Raw genomic sequence first — 19865 nt, forward strand, 5'->3', positions numbered from 1 at the left:
TTCTTTCATGTGGAATGTCTTGGGCGATGTCGGCGGGAAAACTATTCATGATGAGTGGTACGCTTAAGCACCGTTGGCAGACAGGCTGGAACATTGTCCAAGGCAGACAAAGGAAGATAGGGGCGAAGATTTCACGGAGTCCTTCAGTGTCCAACCATAGATGACTAACAAAGAGTACATACTTTAGGAAGGAGCTGTCAGACCGTCCAAAACGGGTGATTGTTTATAATTACAACCGGGCAGGTCACGCTTGAGGTCTCCATCGACGAGTGTTATTCCTCATCGTCATCGGTATTCACTACGCCCCCATCTGCATTATTCCTGCCGTCTCCCACGTCATCTTCTTCTTCATCCTCTGTGCCTTCTTCATCACCGTCTTCGGCAAGTGGCACGAACACGAAGTCGATAAAACTGATCTTCTCTTTTTCCGTGTCTACCTCGATCATGAATTGAAGGTTCAACACGCCCTGATGATCCCCACGAATACTAACCTTGGTTGCCGCAGCCATGGCTCGTTGCGCAGCTTTGATAAGGCTGAACTTATAGCTGTTGACGACCTTGCCTCTCTTCCCACTTATGGCTGGCGAAACCATGAATGTTTCCAATAGTCCTTGCTCGCGAGACGAGAACTCAACTGTCGCACTACCAAGCGGGCCAGCGGCTGAAAGTGCAAAGTATGGCGCCACTGGACTTGCTGTTAGGGTCAATGTCTCGGGATTTGTTGCACTGAGTTCTAACAGAGCATCGTACAACCAGCTAGCACGCATGACAATCTTCAGCATTAGCGCGTCTCGTGCGAATGGAATGTCCTCTGTGACAGTAGGCTCGTATGTGACGAGATCACAGGTCGTCGTGATGCCGCTCTCCTCAAGCACAATGCTGAGCGGTGCACCAGGTCGAGCGTAGCGTAGTTTACAGATGCCAGTAAGGCCTAGAACGCGATTATCGAAAGCTTGATTTATGTCTGGGGCGCGCGACCAGGGGTTGGTGCGTGTGCTCGTCAGGTCGGCAAGGCCAAAAATTTGGAGAGTCTCGAGGAGCGAAGGAAGGGATATCTCGAAGATTGGAGAAGTAGGCTCGTCGAGTTGGTCGTTATCGTCGCTTTTGAGTGTATTCGAATGTTGCGATGGTGGAGGAGCATTGTACTGGTAGGTCGTAAAGAGATCTTTTCCGAGGAACGCATGACCTGAACACTCTGAGCTGAGTGGTCCCTGTAATGGCCTCCCACATACCTTCCATGACACTACTGTCTTCTACACCAAAGCGCATACCAGCTTCAGATAGTCGGACCTGGGCTTTGCTTGCGAATGAAATACATCTTAGTAGTTGATAAAGTGTTCTTGCCGTGCTAGACACAGCACTGAACGTAGGTTGGTTATCGGTATCGTTCTCCATGGTCACTGAGGGGGGAAACGGCCGATAGTAGAAGTAAATCAGGACCTTGATTCTTGTATTCAGCTATTGCCCGCGCCTGATACCACACCAGTATGATACAATAGAGTTCCTTGAACGCCGCGCTTTTGTGTTATGGGATCGAGGGAATAAGAGATTTAGACGTTGACGCCGACAGCACAGATCATATACACAGCGCCGAACCTAAGCGTACGTCAAAATGTTTCGTAGGTCATAGTAGAGTAGTTCACGAACCCGAAAGCTAGAGAAGCTGGAACGCCCAATAATGGAATGCTGATCATGGACCGGTCTTATATAAAGTTAATGTGTTTCTTCCATTGGGTATAGAGATGACATACTGAGACCAAAGATTCCTGTCAGAATGAGGCCTACAGAAGTCAGCCATGTGTATATCCCATTCACAGTCATGAGTGCCTACCGGTAAGCAGCAAGGCGAAGCCCACGGTGAATTGGCTGTCTTTGCCAACAGCAGGCTGATATGGGTTCGCAGCAGCGGCGTCCCAAATTTGCTTCAGAGGTGAAGACATTTATGATTGAACCGGAATTCTGCGTCTGAGTTAAAGGCAATCAATCAATGCAGAAGTGAGCTATTCGCGTGGCCTCAACTGCCCACGATGCGCCGTAGTTAGTCAATGCTTACTTGTCTCCAACAGGCGGTGTGAGCAGGCAAAATAACGCCACTTCCAGCGACGCGCTCCCACTAGTACTCCGCACCACTTGAGCAGTCGTTGGCTCGTCCTCCATCACCGAATACTCACGTCGCGCCTTCTGGAGAGACTACGATCATGACAGTGGCGAAAGAAGAAGGTATGTCTTACCATTCAACAAGCTGCAATTTTGAATTCATCGCGCTGGAGCCCGAGGCCAACTTGATCGAGATGCTCATTCATGCGCCATCGGTCGCAAAGCACACTGGTCTAAATGCCTCGAAAAAAGACTGGGCCAGTCTCGGACTATATGGGAAGTCGTGCGGCATCGCTTCCGGCAAGCCGCAATCGATACCATGGCCTCGGGCTTCATCTCACAAGAGGTGCTACACGCGCACAGAGTATCGCGACTGACAGGCCTGTAGTCAAGCGGAAGGCTGAAGATGGCCTCAACGATGCAAGCCCCCTAAAGCGGACCAAGAAAGAGGACTCAGTGAGCTCAGTGGAAGATACCAAACCTCCAGCACCCCGAGCTGTGCCGTTCCCGGAGAAGGTATGCTGGACGATAGCCTTGACAAATTCCATGGCTAACGTTATTCTCAGCCAGCAGTGATTGAAGAGCGAAATGGCGAGATCGAGTTCAGGGTAGTAAATAACGACAACGAACGAGAGAGCTCAATTATCCTCACGGGCCTCAAGTGTATCTTTCAGAAACAGCTACCGAAAATGCCGAAGGACTATATCGCGCGATTAGTCTACGATAGAACCCATCTATCAATAGCCATCGTAAAGAAACCGCTCGAGGTAGTCGGAGGAATTACGTATAGACCGTTCAAGGGAAGACAGTTTGCAGAAATTGTATTTTGTGCTATCTCTTCGGACCAGCAAGTCAAGGGCTATGGGGCACATCTCATGTCGCATCTGAAAGACTACGTCAAGGGAACGTCGGACGTTATGCACTTCCTGACATATGCGGACAATTACGCTATCGGCTACTTTAAGAAACAAGGTTTCACGAAAGAAATAACGTTGGAAAGACCGCGGTGGATGGGTTATATCAAAGATTATGAGGGAGGTACAATCATGCAGTGTAGTATGGTTCCGAAAATACGGTATCTTGAGTCTGGTCGGATGCTCCTGAAACAGAAAGAAGCAGCCAAAGCCAAGATCAAGTCCGTCTCCCAATCTTGGGTATCTCATGATCCCCCAAAGGAGTGGAAAGACGGCATATGCAAAATCGATCCACTGTCCATCCCCGCTATCAAAGCATCTGGCTGGTCTCCAGATATGGATGAACTCGCTCGTGCTCCACGCCACGGGCCTAATTATAACCAGCTGCTACACCTCTTGAACGATATGCAAAACAACAGCAATGCATGGCCATTCCAGCAACCTGTCAACAAGGATGAAGTGGCCGACTATTATGACGTCATCAAGGAGCCTATGGATCTTGCAACGATGGAAGAGAGACATGAGAAAGACATGTACCCCACTCCTGAAGACTTTATCCGCGACGCCAAGCTCATATTCGACAACTGTCGGAAATACAATAATGAGACCACACCATACGCCAAGGCTGCAAACAGGCTAGAGAAATTTATGTGGCAGAAACTCAAGGAAGTGCCGGAGTGGACAGTAAGCCACTCGTTACAGTGACGATGTTTATGACTAACTGGCCCCAGCATCTCGAGTCAGAATTTACTGGCAAATGAAGCACTATTTTGGTTCCATACTGTCAAGTGAAGCATTATCGGGTTATACTGGCGTTTGGCTGGCGTCGAAGATACCCTCGACAAGGACGTCGTTACTTGCTGTTTGATCGCATGGCTACGGTGGTTTTGGCGTTGAATCTACCCTTCTGGTTGACGTAATGAGAGCCGTCAACCACTTATATCACGTGTTACACATGGAAACGGTGGCAATTCTTCTGAATCTAAGTCAATCTGGCCGTGAATAGGGGGCTCGCTATCAAGTAACACTCTTGAAGGTCATGTGCAATGTCAGTCGAAAACAAGGTTGCGTACTGGCGAATAGTTGATTACTGTGGTGACCGGTCACAAATGACAAAGGATTGAGGGAACCCATTTCGTGAATGACTAGAACGAGTGTCTGTTTGTGATATAGATGGTGTTTGGTGATGGCAATTCAACGAATGATCTGGAGAGAGGGGATTTATGTAGGACCAGCACAGACTGAGCCGTCATGCATGATGCGGAATGTCGTTTTCTATTCATCCAGCTGAATCGCACTACTGTGTGGAACTCGGGTGAGGTTCAACAAGTAAATTTCCGCAGAACAATGACAACGCTTGATTCAAGGAGTAGCTACGTGCTATATGATTTAGATCTTCCAGGGGCAATTTGATGAATCCACAGTCAAAGAGGCTACCTAGTCGGGAAAACTCCTGAGACTCGCCAATCTCATTGGGATGTGGTTTTTATCACATGTAAGTCGCCATGCACACCATCTCATTTACATCGTGAGTGTCAATGACATACCTAAACATACTACGGTGCGTAAATGGATGTAAGTGGCTTGAGAAGTATTTCCAAAAGCTAGTGAATCAATGTTAGCGAAGACTTCTTATTCTTCTGCCTCTTTGGAAACCTACCCATGTCTCCAGATTTCGAGCATTCTCTTGTAGATCATCGAACTTGTCGTCGAGACGCTCTGAGTCAGATTAGATAAATACTCAGACCTCGTTGATTATGAGACCTACCAGCTGTGAGATAGAGCACCTGGCTTAGTTTAGACTCTTTCTCTAGTGCTCCCATGAACCATGTTGCATCAGGATGACTTCCAATTTGGTTAAGACAGAAAATTACAGCTGTGAACGTATTAGCAATAGACACTAAAGGTATGCAGATACACGTACTATCCCGGCGGTAGTTGTGCTCCTTGAGGAAATCCATGCATTCGACAATATTGTCCCGGAAAAACCCATACTCGATTGATATCTTGTCCTCGATACCATCTTTCGCGTCTTCTTGACACCAAGGACATCCATCGGTAGTCATCAAGATAAGTAATGGTCGTTCTAATTCTTTACCGCTACTCACAACGTCGTAGACCAAGGGTTGTAGCACATTCTTCTTGAGCCCAGAGCCAATGGGCGTCCAGTTATTTTCGGATGGTTCGGCTGTCAGAATTGTGTCTACCTCATCACCCATCATTCCCGCACCTGCCATTGGATTGTTCTGGAAACGAAGAAATATTCCTCTTTTGTTTGGCACGGCCCGGTTTGTGATTTCTGTGATGCGCTTAACAAGACCACGCTGACGCGGCCACCGATTTTCGCCGTTACTGGGGAAGTCATCGCGCATAGAGGCACTGTCATCTAGATAGATCTTTCAGTATGGCGCCTTTCAGGTCAAGCTCATACGAAGAGAATACATACCACAATATATGACAGGCTGGTACAGGGCTAGATTCGCGAGGCCTTGTAACTCTGGGGGTTCTTGCAAGGGGTTGCTAGGATCATTCTTAAGGTCGAAAACTTGTTTCGCTACGTCGTCCAAGTAGGTGTCACCAGGTTTATCGTAGAATCTCCCGAGGCCATTCTCGTTGATGGCATCTTGGAGATTATTCTTGAAGTCTTCTACAGTCTTAGGCTCATCGACTGTCTGTACCTACACGTCAGCCGATAGCTTATCGGTGACTTTAGATCTCTTACCTCTCCATCCGGTAATTCGGGGATCTTTGATCCCGCCACTTTGTAGAACACGTTCGAAGCAGCAGCTAGAATGCTACCGAGTGGCGTCCATCTGTTGAAGAATTTGAGGACATATACCGCCCAATTGGAGAAATACGTCAAGACACCTCCGCGATCCCTGTCCGGAACAGTCTTGAGAGCGTCCTGAATCTTCTTTCTGGTGTCTGGATCTTGAATTTCTGCAGCCAAGTCTGCAGCAGTCTTGCCATCAGAGTTCTTCTTCTGTAGCGAAGCACCATTGCGTACGAGTAACTTGACAACCTCGGGATCTCGTCCAACAGCAACCGCCCTCATAAGCGGAGTTTCTTTCTTCGTGGAGGTTGGCTCATCGAAGTTTCTGGCGCGCTTCGATAGGAGTTGCTGAACGATTCTTGCCCCGTTTTTGGTCAAAGATGCAGCGAAGTACATAGGAGTCTCGCCAGACCCATCTCCAACAGGTTTCTCAGGATCGGCTTTGTTGCTCAATAGCAGCTCGACATTTCTGAAGCGCATGCTATTGATGGCGTATACCAATGGCGTATACTGTAACTTCTGGTCCGGCTCGTTGACAATGTCTTCGCCGCGCTCTTGAATATGATTAAGCAGCTTCTCCTTCGTGAAGCTTGCAGATCTTGCATCTTGCCATATGTCCGCCATCGTTACGCAGATCAGTCACTGCACAAGACAAATCAATCGGCAAAGGATTAGAAAACGAAGAATTGTCTGCGGGCATTCAGATAGGTATATACTTGGTTTGGAGGTACTGATACATAGACCCACCAATGATCTGTAATACTCAACAGTTCACGGACCTAATCGGTCCCGCAGTACATGTGAATATCGAATTTTACCACTTTCAGAACGATGTCTGAGATAAGGAGCATGTCAAATGTGGCATTTTTCTCCTTGAGCTGAATTGCATGGGGTTGGACCAATTAAATTCCGAATGTCAGCACCACTTCGACGTGGATCATGAGCGAATATGGTTAGGCTTCCCCATGCAACATGCGTTTCCGCGACGCCATACCCTTAATTATCAGAGCTGATGCGTGTGCAAGAAATCCTTGGAGATTGTGTACATTGATAGGAACTGAAGCCCCATGCAACTGTACACATCAGTTCTTTGCACCTCAGCTCTTTCTTGATACAATACAAACCCAATATGTCCGACAACCGAGCTGCATTTCGTGACGCTGCTGACCGAAGGTTCATCATCCGAGACGCAGAGGACCAATTCGCGGAGGATAACGAGATAGTGATCAGAAACGCTGCTATATCACTCAACCCAGTCGACAAATATACCTTGTATGACAGATTTCCTCAGATTCCAGGTGCTGATGTTGCTGGAGAAGTCATAGAAGTCGGACTTGATGTGACAGCATTCCAAGAGGGCGATCGAGTCCTGGGTCATGCTTTGGCAATCGGAACAAAGGAGAACAGACACGGCGCATTCCAACGATATACTGCCATACCAGACAATATGGCAGCCCGTATTCCACGCCACATATCATATCAAAGCGCTGCTGCTCTTCCCCTCGGTGTCTCAACCGCAGCAGCGGCTTTGTTCCAGAAGGATTTCCTGGCGCTTTCCAATCCCACTGTTCCTCCGGCAACTTTGTCAGAGCCTAGAGCGGTGGTCATAATCGGCGCGTCAGGCAACGTTGGAAGTAACGCGGTGCAATTAGCAAAAGCAGCTGGCTACACTGTTATCGGGACAGCATCCACCAGTAGCGCCAAGCTGGTCAAAGACCTTGGCGCCCAAGAGGTGGTGGATGATCGAGTGAACGATAAGAACGTCGTAGTCGAGAACGTCAAGAAGGCGTTGAATGGGATGGACATTTGTGGAGTTTTTGATGCTGCTGGGATGCCAGGAACGCATAAACTCGCCAGAGATATCGTAATTGCTGTGTCTGGTCGCAAGATCGCAGTAACTACTCAGAGCTATGAGGGTGAAGGCCTTGAATTCGAAGGCGTAACGTTGATGGATGTTATGGCTGTTGCTATCCAGAATAACGAGGTCGGTAAGATGGTCTACGGATTCCTACAAAAGGCCCTCCAGATGAAGTCATATCAGGTGCCGGATACAGTAGTAGTCGGCAAACAACTGGGAGATATCTATGGCAATCTAGACGGGCGCGGGAAGAAGATCATTCTAATGGAGTAGGCATTAGAAGGCGGTTGTGTATGAATTTGCACGGAACAAGATTCCGAAATGAAGGCACGTGACTCATGTATATGTCTTGGCAATCCCTAAATTCGCGCTTCGGCGACTCTCTCATCATCCCATTTCATTCTTCTTAATCGGACCTGACGCACATAAAATGGATATTCTATTCGCTTGCTCGATCAAGAAGTGAGATCAGCAAAATCTATGCAATTCCACAAGCCAGCATAACGTCACCGACATCCATGCCTGCTCCTTATCCTCCCGAACAACAACACATTTATGCATGCAGTAAGCCTCCACATAGATGCATGATCTCAGCCAGCCACTGCATATGCATGCATAGTCACATTTGAACGCAATATCTGTTTCGATCTAACTCCGATGTATCTTATCGCTGTAAATATCCCATACGAGCGTAGTGATCGAGATGTGACAGCAGAATCGTGGTTTTATGGAGCGCGGCCGAAAGTGCTTGATGATTGGATATATCCTGATCAGCTTTGAGCGCAAAACATGGCGAATGCCAGGTATAGATATCTCCATAATCTGCCTATACAGGCGAAAAGCATTCCCCTAAGAAGCGCATCATTTTGACATGGCTCGCAAGACCTATCCCATTCGTGGTATCGCAGCAGGAATCGGTGGCAATGGCGAGGTACCAGTAAGAAGAGAGTTTAGTGAGTGGACGACCAGTAGCGATCCTCAAGACGCAAGACAAGTCATTCTATTCTTTTTAGCTCTTGATCGTTTCCAAAAGGTCCATCCGTCCGATAGAGACTCGTACTTTCAAATTGCAGGTTTGTCAGGCATCTTCTGTCATGACACGCTGTCATGGAGTAACTCACACCAGCTAGGGATTCATGGCTATCCGTATGAATCATGGGATGAAGATAATCTTACCGAGACCGAGATCCAAGGCGCAGGTAACACTCGAAGAGGGTATTGTATGCATGCAAATGCCTTGTTTCCAGTCTGGCATCGACCATATCTTCTTCTGTATGAGGTAAGAGTTCAAAATAGTTTTTCTGGATCGGCAGCTCTTCACTGAAATTGAAAGCAACGAATCTATGAGTCTATGCTCGAAATCATCGAAGAGCGACCGAATGACAGCAAAGATGAGTGGAAGAAAGCGGCAAATACCTGGCGATTGCCGTTTTGGGACTGGGCCAAGAATCCCATACCAAAGTTTCTAAGCTATCCTACGCTGAATATCAAGATAGATGGCAAGTCAGTGCATCTTGAAAACCCCATGTACAAATTCAAGATGCCCAATGACGAGCCGATGAGCCAATATGGGGTGGGGAGCTTACGGAATCTTGACACAGGTATAAACCTAAAGGTGAGAATTCATGAAGACCTGGTCAGAAATCTCTGGTCCTCGAAATAGATTATTAATATTGGCTTATTTTATAGTACGGCGATTGCCATGCGACAAGCCGTGGTCTTGACCGTGACAAGTGGCCCACCGAAAAGCAGTGGATTGAAGGATTTGTCGATGACGATCAAGCCAATGTGATGTTGAAAGGGCATGGGTCTATAACTGGCTTTGATTATGGTGCTGCTTCTGAGCTTGTGTATCGGCTCTTGACGTATCCCCTAGATTGGGGTTCCTTTGCAACCCTCGCTCGAGATCTAGATGAGACATCAGTCACAGCAAGTACGACGAAGGTCATGAAAGATATCAATCTGGAATTTATTCACAACAACATTCACTACTGGGTTGGCGGAGGTAAGAATCTTCGGTCTGTGGCTGTTACCTTAATACTACTGACTGTATGACTAGATGGGGGACATATGTCGCAAATTCCTGTAGCTACATTTGACCCGGTGTTTTGGCTTCACCACTGGTACATGTCCGGATTTCATTCTATATCATCATCTGACTCCCTATAGTAACATTGATCGCTTGTTTGCTGTATGGCAGACCCTGAATCAAGACATAAAGCAAGATTCTACAGGCGTGGGTGGTGACAAGGAAAAGTGGTTTGATGTGGATCAACAGAGGTATTTTGACCAAAAAATCGTTGGGTTGGGGGATGCAATCACGAACAAAACTCCTTTGCGTCCATTCCATAAAGATGAACATGGCACGATGTGGACGCCGCAAGACGCAATCAACTGGTACAGTCTCGGGTACACTTATCCAGAACTTCAGCCTTGGAAGAGCAAGGATCATACCATTTACAAGGAACAACTCTTCGCAAACATGAACGAAGCATATGGTCAAGTCAGAAGAGAAGCTCTCGGAGGAGTTGCCGGGAAAACCGAGATCATCGATAAGAATAAGGATGGGACGGTAGACTTGAACGACTATGCCATTAGCGTATCTTTCAAGAAGTGAGTTGCTCAAGCTACGCCGAAATGACTCTGACTCAATCACAAAGGTTTGCTTTCAATGGGGAGCCTTTCAATCTAGAAGTCTTCCTTCGCCCTGACGATGCACCGAGAGATCGAAAGTCGTTCGCCAAGGACGAATTTGTTACGAATGTTTACAATTTCAGTCAACCAGCCGAACGTGACGGACAAGAAGTGTGCTCCAACTGTGCCGATCGACAAGCAGACGACGTCATGATTCAGTCCTATATCCCACTAACATCTTATCTGATAAAGATGATACAGCAAGGGCGCTTGGACAATCTCAAACCAGTAACTGTAGAGAAATTCCTCCAAGGCTTATACTATCGCGTCAAGATGAATGGAGAGGTGGTGGATGAAGCGAAATGGCTCAGCAAACCCGAATTCGGACTAAAAGTTGACGTGTTCCAGATGAAGATGACATTCTCAGAAGATCCATCGGTTGTGCCTGGGCGCACAGAGCCAGTGATCATTCCTACACTGGGCGTTGGCCCCGACCGCGATAATGCTTCCTCGACGTGAGTAAGATGAATACTTCGTTTGGCCCAGGCAGCTGATCTGCAACAGAACCGGTGTGACTGATCTTATCACTGTAAACAAGATTAATCCTCTTGCACAGCCCATCTCCGACGGTGGGTCGATCGTCTTCAGATGTCCTAGCAGTGTCTCCACGAAATCAAATCGCGAAAGCAAAGACACTCTCTCTCTGCTCTCATACCCGGATGGCAGTACTAGAGACCCCTTTGACGAAGACAGCTACGATTTCGTCCTCAGTATTTTCCTCCGCAGCAAAGCCCAGACGCTAGAGTTCGATAGTCGAGAGGCGGGTAAACCTTATGTCAATGCCAAAAGCTTAGACACCAATGCTTGGATTCAGCAAGGCGATGCAAAGATCCAGATTGATCTCAAGCCGGACCAGTTTGACATTTGGGTCGACGGCAACAGTGTTGGCTCGATTGATAGGACGGTGAAAGGGAGAACGATCACACATGTGAGAAACTGGGTTATGTCTGGAAAGCAGCCAGTTCTTGGCAAAGATATTGAGGCGACAACATATAAGTCATCGGGTCATGTACAAGGTTAAGACACGAGTGTAGAGTTTGCAGATCCATGTTCGCACTGCATCTGTTTTCCCATTTCCTGTTCTGAGATGTTTACATTCGAAAGTCTCCTCTTTCTCCCATCAAGACCATACATCTCTGATGGTTCGGCTAGATCCCTGATCGGTCACTCCTTGATCTCTCTTAACCTCTTCTCTTTCTCCACAATATCTCTCTCCAACACATCTTCCCTCCCCATCATTTCTTCCAACCTCCTTTCGTCCTTCTTCAACCACTCTCTACCATCCCTCGCCTTTCCAAACCGTCCATACCCACGCAAACTTTCTTCATTACCAACACGATTGGCCATCTGAGAGTGCAGGACTCGTGCTCTCAACAGGTCAGCCTTTAGCTTCAGCAGGGCCAGCCTAGCATTCCGGATCTCGGTGATTAAACGGTCTCGCTCCTTTTCGCGTAAAACCAGGGTATCAACCTCATCCAAAGCTTGATTATCATCTCGCGTCTCTGTACCTGGGCAATCCTGTTTTGCCTCCCGAAGACCTAAAGGATCGGCAACGTAGAGCCCGAATGACACAACGATGAACGACGCCGTGGTAGTAAGGGCGAATGAGAGGGCCTCGCAAGAGTATTTTCTAAAGTTAGAGAGCACAGGTGGCCCTGGAGAAGTGTGTTTGATATGTCCCTTCTTCTGGCTGTGCATTAGGGGTTCGGGCAGGCGTACGGCTTTAGCCCGAAGTGTAGGTTTGGTACTGCTAGCTGCAGGCCTCTTAGAGGCGTTCTTGGCTAGCCAGACGTTTGTGGTGGTTATCGAACGTTGCTGTGTATTCATAGCAGTCTGAATAAGGTTTCTCTGGGGAGCGAAGTTCCTCAAGTTTGGACGCGTTGTTGCCAACGGTCGTGCGATGGAGTGAGATATTCTGAAGATATTCATGGTGGTGGAGAAAATAGCAATAATGACTGGGATTTTATGACGGTGTAATATTCGAAGAAAGACGTGTGTGGGAAGCTCTTGTGGACGAATAGTGTCTTATGATGGTAAGATATATGTCCTATCAACAGTCTTGGACATTTCTGATAGATGGCTCACAGCTGCAAACATCGTGGGTTTGCTTGAGAGAACAAATGTCTCTAGGAAGAAACCAAAGGTAGAAAGAATGAAAGGAATAGGTCGCACGAACTTTTCGACACAAAGACAAAGAAATCAACAAACGATGGGGAAATGTTGCACGGATTCTCATACAATGTTTCATGCAAAGTATACGTATATGGGCATCGAAGGCTTAAGGAATAATTTCAAAGGAAGTGCTATGGGCATCGCAATGACAAGATCCGGGTACAAAGCAAAGCAAGTGCTTGAATCATCTCATTCACCACAGCTGCTCTATAATAATCATCACCTTGTTATGAGTTTCAGCTATCAGTTCCATTCATCGAATGACGTCCTGTAACAACTTTGAACAGAGTGGAGAAGATAATATAGCACGATGAGACCCTGATCTCAATGTTCAATCTTCGCGCGACGATAGAGCGACCCATTTCGAAGAGTGAGAAAGTCTTGTTTCGCCGACCAAGAGAACCAAAGCTACCATAGATCTACTTTCGCAAAGATATCTGTGCTGTAGGTTGCGGCATATCTGATTGTGTCGAGTGGAGAGACACATACATGGATGAATTAAGTAGGCCACATCGATTCCTCGGGATATCTGCCAAGTGAGTATCAAGGAAGCAGTCTGGATTCGCAACAATCCGCTGCTTCCTGCTCTGGTAGTAAAAGGCAACAATGCGCTGCACATCATGCTGTAAGTAGATAGACATGCTCCGAGGCTATGTAGAGTCAATGATTCCACTGGCCAAACGAAGAAGACTACAACATTATTCCTCTATAGCTTTATCGATATGTTAAATCTGTCCAAGACGAGCGCCACTGTTGCGACGCCTGCAAGATAGTTGATAAGAATAGCCATAGACTCAGATCTCTCCATGTCAAGCGTATTCATCGTCATGTTGATCGCACCAGTGAAAAGGTTTGCAATTAAGAAGATCGCAAGCCCATTCCTGTTAAAGGCGCGCAGCACCGAGCTGGTCGCGAATTCCGCGCGCGCCTTTTCAGTCTCCCTATCTGGAGAAGTGTATAGATCAGGAAAGCAAATTGTCTCTATAGCACAGTACAACGCCATTTGGGACGTGTTGAATGCGGAAACCCAGAGAAAATATGGCATATTTGCCAAGCGCCTCGAGACACGGAGATTGAACCGGTTATAGGAGACTGAGACATAGTACAACGACCACCATACAACAGCCCAAGCAACCAGTCGGGCTACGGTCGATGATCTCAGTTTCTGAAACAATGTGGCAGTCTTTGGTAAAATCACTTGACGCGGAAGTGCGTAGGTCCCTGTAGCCTGACCTGAGAGAAAGATGGCCAGGTACCCGATGAAAGAAAAGATGCCTTCGCGATTTGCCGAGAACAGGTCCGTGCGAGGTGCGAGAAACACGAATTCCTTGATATTGGTGTTGTTTTCATCCAAAGCAACTTCATAAGCAAAACTTAGGATGAATGCAAGAGCAGCATATGATGGCACAAGCGCAAACAAGGACTGGAAAATAGCCATAAAGGGCGGCAGAAGTCCAAGAGTAAAGAAGAAGTTCCAGTGCACGCCATATTCACTGACATGCTCGGCGTAATCCAGACCTTTGACACTATAGAGACGTATCAAGCCGAGAACTAGAAGAGGTAGAGAATGCCTTAAAGATGCAGCAAATCGCCGCAGAAAAGGCTGCATCTTACCGCTGGCACTTTCTTTGAGGCTTGAGCGCACAGATACGGTACCTGCCGTAAAAACGAAGGATCCAACGCCCATATCCATGAGTGAAGTCCCCCAATTTTCCACCTTGGCGAATCGTCGCGGGAATACTTTAAAGTCAACCGCAAGAATTGCCACACATGTTATTATTATCATTCCCCCACGGTAACTTGTGATAAAAGGCTTGATCGGGAACTGGTCAAGCTTGGTTGCGTCGGCTTTCGTCGCGTGCTTTGGTTGCTGTGTAGGTTTGATTTTCGCAGGACGCAGCGCTGAGTTCGAAGTGAAGTACGTGACAATGGCAGGCAGTATAATAAAGAAGTTGAGCAAAAGTGGCGCAGGGGAGTACAGCGTTGTTGCGAACAGAATAGCTCCACATTGAAGTAGGAAGTCTACGAGGCACGCGCCAGGGGTATACGGCGTGAAGAACAGAGATCTTGACTGGAGGACGGACCATAGGAGTACTGCGGCCTAATCGCTAGATTAGCAACTGATTATGAGCTGTAGGTTACAGTCTGATCCTCACCGGCGCAACAAGTGTGACCAGATTGACCTCCCACGCGCTGCCTCCAGTCAGATTCGAGACATGGTCCACTTTACGTTGCTTGTAAGAGAGCGTCATGCTGGGAAGAGAACGCTGAGAAAGGCACGGTAATTGAAACAAGAGTATGTATCTTTTGGTGCGCCTACAGCGCGCACATATGATCTGCGAAGCTCCTTGCAGTGACAAGGTAATAAGCTATAATATGCAAGAGTCGAGATAATCCAAACGCCAAGAGTTTGGCAGAGATGCGTGGTCACGTGCGGATCGATATCTTTGGGCAGCTGGTAAGTTATGTCTTCTCTATGATCATCAGCACTTTTTAATAGTACTCCTTGATGTTCACCAGCGCTACATTCACTTTAATTACTGCTATTAATTCTGAAGCTCACAAACACCCTAAACTTGGTGTTCAGCCAAATTCGGGAATGGGCTTTATTGAATACGTTGACCCCTTGCTGTGGAGACGTATTCGCTTTGTTGGTGGAGAGCCACGCGGTCTTTGACCTTGCCAATGCGTACTGGTGTTACGACTCATGCAAGTCTTCTCAGCGACCGGCGGCTCATGCGGAAAATAAGACTGTGAAGAATTCAGATATCTCTGACTGGTATGGAACTGATACAGGGGCTGCTTCGTATCAAAATCACCTGCAGGAAGCGCCCGGCTGGAATGACGGCGGTTTGAGACTGCTCATACGAAACCGCGAAGCTTATCTGCCTGAGCTGATATATTGGCAACAACGAGCAGTGTAGAACAGAGACAATCGGACGCTGTTTAAGTACGTGTCCGTGTTGTAGCGTACCTAGTCAAGAATTTGGATTAATCATATTAGACCGAAACGGAACGGCCCACGCATGGTTTTCGCGGTCCCCGCCTAGCCAGGCAGGGCAAGTCAGGGTCCCATCGGGGAAAGAACAGCGCTTTCAGCTGCGACAAACTTAGCGACCTTAGGCAGCTTATAAGGTAGGCGCTGGCGCTGGTCACCGGCCCCGGGCTGCCGGTCCCACTCCATCTCTCACTCGACGCCACTGCCACCTCGATTACTCAGATACTCTCTATCGTCGCATCTTCTCACCACACCTCCCTCGGCGCTGCCCTCACCCCTCCGCGAAGCTGGCCTTCCAGATCCGCTGATATCACCTGAAGTCTACATCTTTGTTCCTCTGCACTCTTCCCTACTTTCCGTAGGATCATAGCGATGTTAATATGACACTCTGAATATCTCCGGTCCTCCATATTCCTTTGCGACAATCTCCGATACCTCACGCCAACCTACTTGGACCGCCATCACTCACAATGTCGGGTTCCTCCCAACCCGCGTCTCTTTTGGATGCCGATCGAGCCCTTCCCACACCCCGAATTCCGACACTGGCGATGACCGCGACAGCAATGACAACAACAACGTTGAAAGTAGAGGGCATGACTTGCGGAGCTTGCACCTCTGCAATCGAGAGCGCCTTTGAAGGCATTGAAGGAGTAGGAACGGTGAGCGTGAGCTTAGTAATGGAAAGAGCTGTTATCGTCCACGATTCTGCGAAGCTGTCCCCCGATCAAGCAAAGGAAATGATTGAGGACCGCGGATTTGATGCCGAAGTACTGTCGTCCGACCTTCCGACTGCGCGAGCCGTCGACAACATCATTGAAGAAGCCAACATATCCCTGATGACCACCACTGTCGCAATCAGCGGTATGACGTGCGGTGCATGTACGTCGGCTGTGGAAGGAAGTTTCAAGAATGTCGCAGGCATCAAATCATTCAGTATTTCTCTGCTTTCCGAACGAGCAATTATTGAGCACGACCCTAGCATAATAGCACCAGAGCAAATTGTAGAGGTCATCGATGACACTGGATTTGACGCAACCATCATGGAATCGCAAGCATCACAGCTTCATAAAATCGACACCCGGAAAACAAAGATTCTAACCACGACCGTCGGCATAGAAGGTATGACATGCGGTGCATGCACGAAAGCAGTCACGGACGGATTTGATGGGGTAGATGGCATCCTACAATTCAATATTAGCCTCTTGGCAGAAAGAGCTATCGTGGTTCACGATCCTAGTAAGATCACTGAAGACCGAATAGCCGAGATAATAGATGATTGTGGCTTCGATGCGAAGATCATATCGTCTTTCGAAGGCGGATCTCAGAGCTCAAAAAGTTCGTCTTCAGTGTCTCTCAAAATCTATGGCATGTCGAAAGCGGAGCATGCATCCGATCTTGGGGATAAAATCTCAGCTGTGACTGGAATCACGTCCGTATCGATCAATCTCAGGACCACCCGTGCTGTCATAAACTATAAACCCACAATAGTTGGTCTTCGAACAATCGTAGATACTATCGAAGCAGCAGGATTCAATGCACTGATGGCCGACGCTGACGATAACAACGCCCAACTCGAGTCACTCGCGAAAACAAAAGAGATCCAGGAATGGCGTCGCGCTTTCAGAACATCTCTGATGTTTGCTGTCCCGGTACTCTTGACGAGCATGATACTGCCCATGTGCATACCGGTCTTGGACTACGGCAGTTGGGAGATCACCACTGGCCTGTGGTTCGGTGACCTTGTTTGCTTAGCTCTTACAGTCCCAGTCCAGTTTGGTATTGGAAACCGGTTTTATGTCTCCGCTTATAAGTCTATGAAGCATGGCTCACCCACCATGGACGTTCTTGTTGTATTGGGCACATCGGCCGCATTCTTCTTCAGCCTTGCTGCGATGATCGTGTCCATAGTGGTCCCACCTAACACCCGCCCAGCGACTGTATTCGACACAAGTACAATGCTTATTACTTTTATTACCCTAGGACGCTATATGGAGAACAGAGCTAAAGGCCAAACTTCGAAAGCTCTCTCTAGACTGATGTCGCTGGCACCATCGATGACAACAATTTACGCAGATCCCATTGCCGCAGCCAAGATCGCGGAGGGATGGGAATTACCAGAGAAATACTCAAAGCCCACAGAGGCTGCATCTGGCTCCTCCGATGAGAAAGTGATCCCGACAGAACTTCTCGAATTGGGGGATATCGTGATTATCAAGCCAGGCGACAAGGTTCCTGCCGATGGTCTCGTCATTCGTGGCGAGAGCTATGTGGATGAGAGCATGGTGACTGGCGAAGCTATGCCCATCCAGAAGAAGAAAGGCAGTTTCCTCATGGCTGGTACTATTAACGGTGCTGGTAAGATGGACTTTAGGGTCACTCGAGCAGGCCGTGACACTCAACTCAGCCAAATCGTTCGTATGGTGCAAGAAGCGCAAACTAGCCGTGCGCCGATTCAGCGTATCGCTGATAAAGTCGCTGGATACTTTGTGCCAATAATAATCACCCTTGGTCTATCTACATTCCTTGTCTGGATGGTGCTTAGCCATGTCCTTCGAAGACCACCAAGGATCTTCCTCGACGATGAAAGCGGCGGCAAGGTCATGGTTTGCGTTAAGCTTTGTATCTCTGTCATTGTTTTCGCCTGCCCATGCGCACTTGGTCTGAGTACACCTACCGCAATCATGGTGGGCACTGGCGTCGGCGCAGAGAACGGCATTTTAGTCAAAGGAGGAGCTGCATTAGAAACCGCTACCAAAGTCAATCATGTTGTTCTAGATAAAACTGGGACTCTGACTGTTGGTAAGATGGCTGTATCCAACTCAGACATTCTTGGGCTATGGAAGGATGACACTCAGAAGCAGCGACTGTTCTGGACCTTAATCGGGTTGGCTGAGATGAATAGCGAGCATCCTATTGCCAAAGCCATTGTAATTGCTGCGAAAGACTATTTGAACATTGGACCAGAGTCTGCTCTCGACGGTAGTGTTGGTGACTTTGAAGTTGTTCCAGGGGAAGGAATCTCGGCCTTCGTTGAGGCCGCTATCTCCCCCGAACGCAAACGTCACCGAGTCCTTGTTGGAAACGCGCCGTACCTCAAGTCTCAAGGCATCAAACTCCCGGACGGTGCAGATGATGAAGAAGACCCTCGCACAACCCTCGACTCTATTCGTTCTGTAGAGGACCGTAATCCATCCTCTAAATCTGACGACCTGCGCTACGCTGGGACTACCACCATATACACCGCTATCGCAAATGAATACACCGGCACAATATCTCTGGCAGATTCGCTCAAGCCAGCCGCGAGATCTACAATTCTGGCCCTCGCCCGTCTCGGCATCTCGTCGTCTATCGTCACCGGCGACACACTTCCATCTGCTCTCGTCGTGGCATCCCAAGTGGGCATCGCACCCCAAAATGTTCACGCTTCTGCAACACCAGCTGACAAACAGCGTATCATAGCTGAGATGGGCGAGAGCGGTCGCGTCGTTGCTATGGTCGGTGACGGTATCAATGATAGCCCAGCTCTCGCATCGGCAGCTGTCGGGATCGCTCTTGCTTCTGGCACAGACGTCGCCATGGAAGCTGCAGGTATTGTTCTCATGAACGCAAATGATCTCCTGGCTATACCAGCATCTCTATATTTGTCTAGCAGCATTTTCCGTCGCATCAAAATGAATTTACTCTGGGCTTGCGGATACAACATTATCGGTTTACCATTCGCAATGGGTTTCTTCCTACCCTGGGGTTATCACCTTCATCCAATGGCAGCTGGTGCAGCCATGGCTTGCAGTTCAGTGTCTGTCGTTGCAAGTAGTCTCGCGTTGAAGTGGTGGCGAAGGCCAAAGTGGATGTCTGTAGAGCAATTGGATCCTGCAGCAGCAGAATTGATGGATAGGGACAATGCTGGTGAGATTAGGCCAGAGCGCAAACTCAGCCTCTGGCAACGTGTTCGAGGGACATGGTCGCGGAAGCAACGGGAAGAGGAAGGCTATGTCCCTTTGCAGAATATGAGTGAAGTTTAGATTTGTACAATTATGCTCAGGGTTTTAGAGTATGTCTCTCCTTACATGGCATTTTCTGCGTGCTTTCCCTATGTTGAGTCGGGACGTTCGAGATCGGAGCGTAGTGGCATGACGACTTCATGGGAACGTCTTACTTATGTTAATCACTATACCACTTGAAAAAGTCATCCTCAGCACAGTGCGAAAGCTGGCAGAGTTACTAAATTTGAAGCTATTATTTCCAAACAAATGTGAAAGCTTGACGTCACAGCACAATGTATCGCGCTAGCACGTATCCGAACTGGCGTGTCGCGAGGCATACCTGATTAACTGCGGTGGATAATTACTGGCATCTCGA

General features: G+C 48.1%; 9 protein-coding genes across 9 annotated transcripts; 4 read left to right on the plus strand and 5 right to left on the minus strand.

Moving 5' to 3' along the window:
• Positions 1-183: 183 nt before the first annotated feature.
• EJ05DRAFT_362479 (Rad1-domain-containing protein) lies at positions 184-1501 on the minus strand. The gene is made up of 2 exons (XM_033741084.1): positions 1233-1501; positions 184-1186 (listed from the first exon to the last, which is right to left on the minus strand). The coding sequence occupies exons 1-2, from the start codon at positions 1393-1395 to the stop codon at positions 273-275; spliced, it is 1077 nt and encodes a 358-aa protein (XP_033601189.1). The 5' UTR covers positions 1396-1501; the 3' UTR covers positions 184-272.
• Positions 1502-1550: 49 nt separating this feature from the next.
• EJ05DRAFT_500258 (uncharacterized protein) lies at positions 1551-1940 on the minus strand (the record flags this gene model as incomplete). The annotated part of the gene is made up of 4 exons (XM_033746969.1): positions 1551-1596; positions 1648-1702; positions 1752-1781; positions 1832-1940. The coding sequence occupies 4 exons, from the start codon at positions 1938-1940 to the stop codon at positions 1551-1553; spliced, it is 240 nt and encodes a 79-aa protein (XP_033601190.1).
• A 220-nt stretch (positions 1941-2160) lies between these two features.
• EJ05DRAFT_452257 (Bromodomain-containing protein) lies at positions 2161-3828 on the plus strand. Its single transcript, XM_033742411.1, has 3 exons — positions 2161-2220; positions 2486-2613; positions 2664-3828. The coding sequence occupies exons 1-3, from the start codon at positions 2199-2201 to the stop codon at positions 3714-3716; spliced, it is 1203 nt and encodes a 400-aa protein (XP_033601191.1). The 5' UTR covers positions 2161-2198; the 3' UTR covers positions 3717-3828.
• Positions 3829-4567: 739 nt separating this feature from the next.
• On the minus strand, positions 4568-6408 carry EJ05DRAFT_500260 (ankyrin; the record flags this gene model as incomplete). Its single annotated transcript, XM_033746970.1, has 6 exons — positions 4568-4615; positions 4672-4730; positions 4780-4887; positions 4936-5397; positions 5458-5683; positions 5734-6408. The coding sequence occupies 6 exons, from the start codon at positions 6406-6408 to the stop codon at positions 4568-4570; spliced, it is 1578 nt and encodes a 525-aa protein (XP_033601192.1).
• A 367-nt stretch (positions 6409-6775) lies between these two features.
• EJ05DRAFT_476057 (GroES-like protein) lies at positions 6776-8415 on the plus strand. The gene has a single exon (XM_033743944.1). It carries the CDS (start codon positions 6914-6916, stop codon positions 7913-7915), a length of 1002 nt encoding a protein of 333 aa, XP_033601193.1. The 5' UTR covers positions 6776-6913; the 3' UTR covers positions 7916-8415.
• EJ05DRAFT_362859 (tyrosinase) lies at positions 8114-11429 on the plus strand. The gene is made up of 8 exons (XM_033741085.1): positions 8114-8715; positions 8773-8921; positions 8976-9257; positions 9332-9647; positions 9702-9765; positions 9812-10255; positions 10303-10791; positions 10841-11429. The coding sequence occupies exons 1-8, from the start codon at positions 8514-8516 to the stop codon at positions 11355-11357; spliced, it is 2463 nt and encodes an 820-aa protein (XP_033601194.1). The 5' UTR covers positions 8114-8513; the 3' UTR covers positions 11358-11429.
• A 71-nt stretch (positions 11430-11500) lies between these two features.
• EJ05DRAFT_500263 (uncharacterized protein) lies at positions 11501-12265 on the minus strand (the record flags this gene model as incomplete). Its single annotated transcript, XM_033746971.1, has 1 exon — positions 11501-12265. One exon carries the CDS (start codon positions 12263-12265, stop codon positions 11501-11503), a length of 765 nt encoding a protein of 254 aa, XP_033601195.1.
• Positions 12266-13214: 949 nt separating this feature from the next.
• Positions 13215-14760, minus strand: EJ05DRAFT_500264 (GPI-anchored wall transfer protein 1; the record flags this gene model as incomplete). Its single annotated transcript, XM_033746972.1, has 2 exons — positions 13215-14609; positions 14665-14760. 2 exons carry the CDS (start codon positions 14758-14760, stop codon positions 13215-13217), a joined length of 1491 nt encoding a protein of 496 aa, XP_033601196.1.
• An 827-nt stretch (positions 14761-15587) lies between these two features.
• Positions 15588-19757, plus strand: EJ05DRAFT_476061 (heavy metal translocatin). The gene has a single exon (XM_033743945.1). The coding sequence runs from the start codon at positions 15977-15979 to the stop codon at positions 19526-19528; it is 3552 nt and encodes a 1183-aa protein (XP_033601197.1). The 5' UTR covers positions 15588-15976; the 3' UTR covers positions 19529-19757.
• Positions 19758-19865: the final 108 nt, after the last annotated feature.

The sequence above is a fragment of the Pseudovirgaria hyperparasitica genome (assembly GCF_010093815.1).
Source record: "Pseudovirgaria hyperparasitica strain CBS 121739 unplaced genomic scaffold EJ05scaffold_7, whole genome shotgun sequence".
NCBI lineage: Eukaryota > Fungi > Ascomycota > Dothideomycetes > Acrospermales > Acrospermaceae > Pseudovirgaria > Pseudovirgaria hyperparasitica.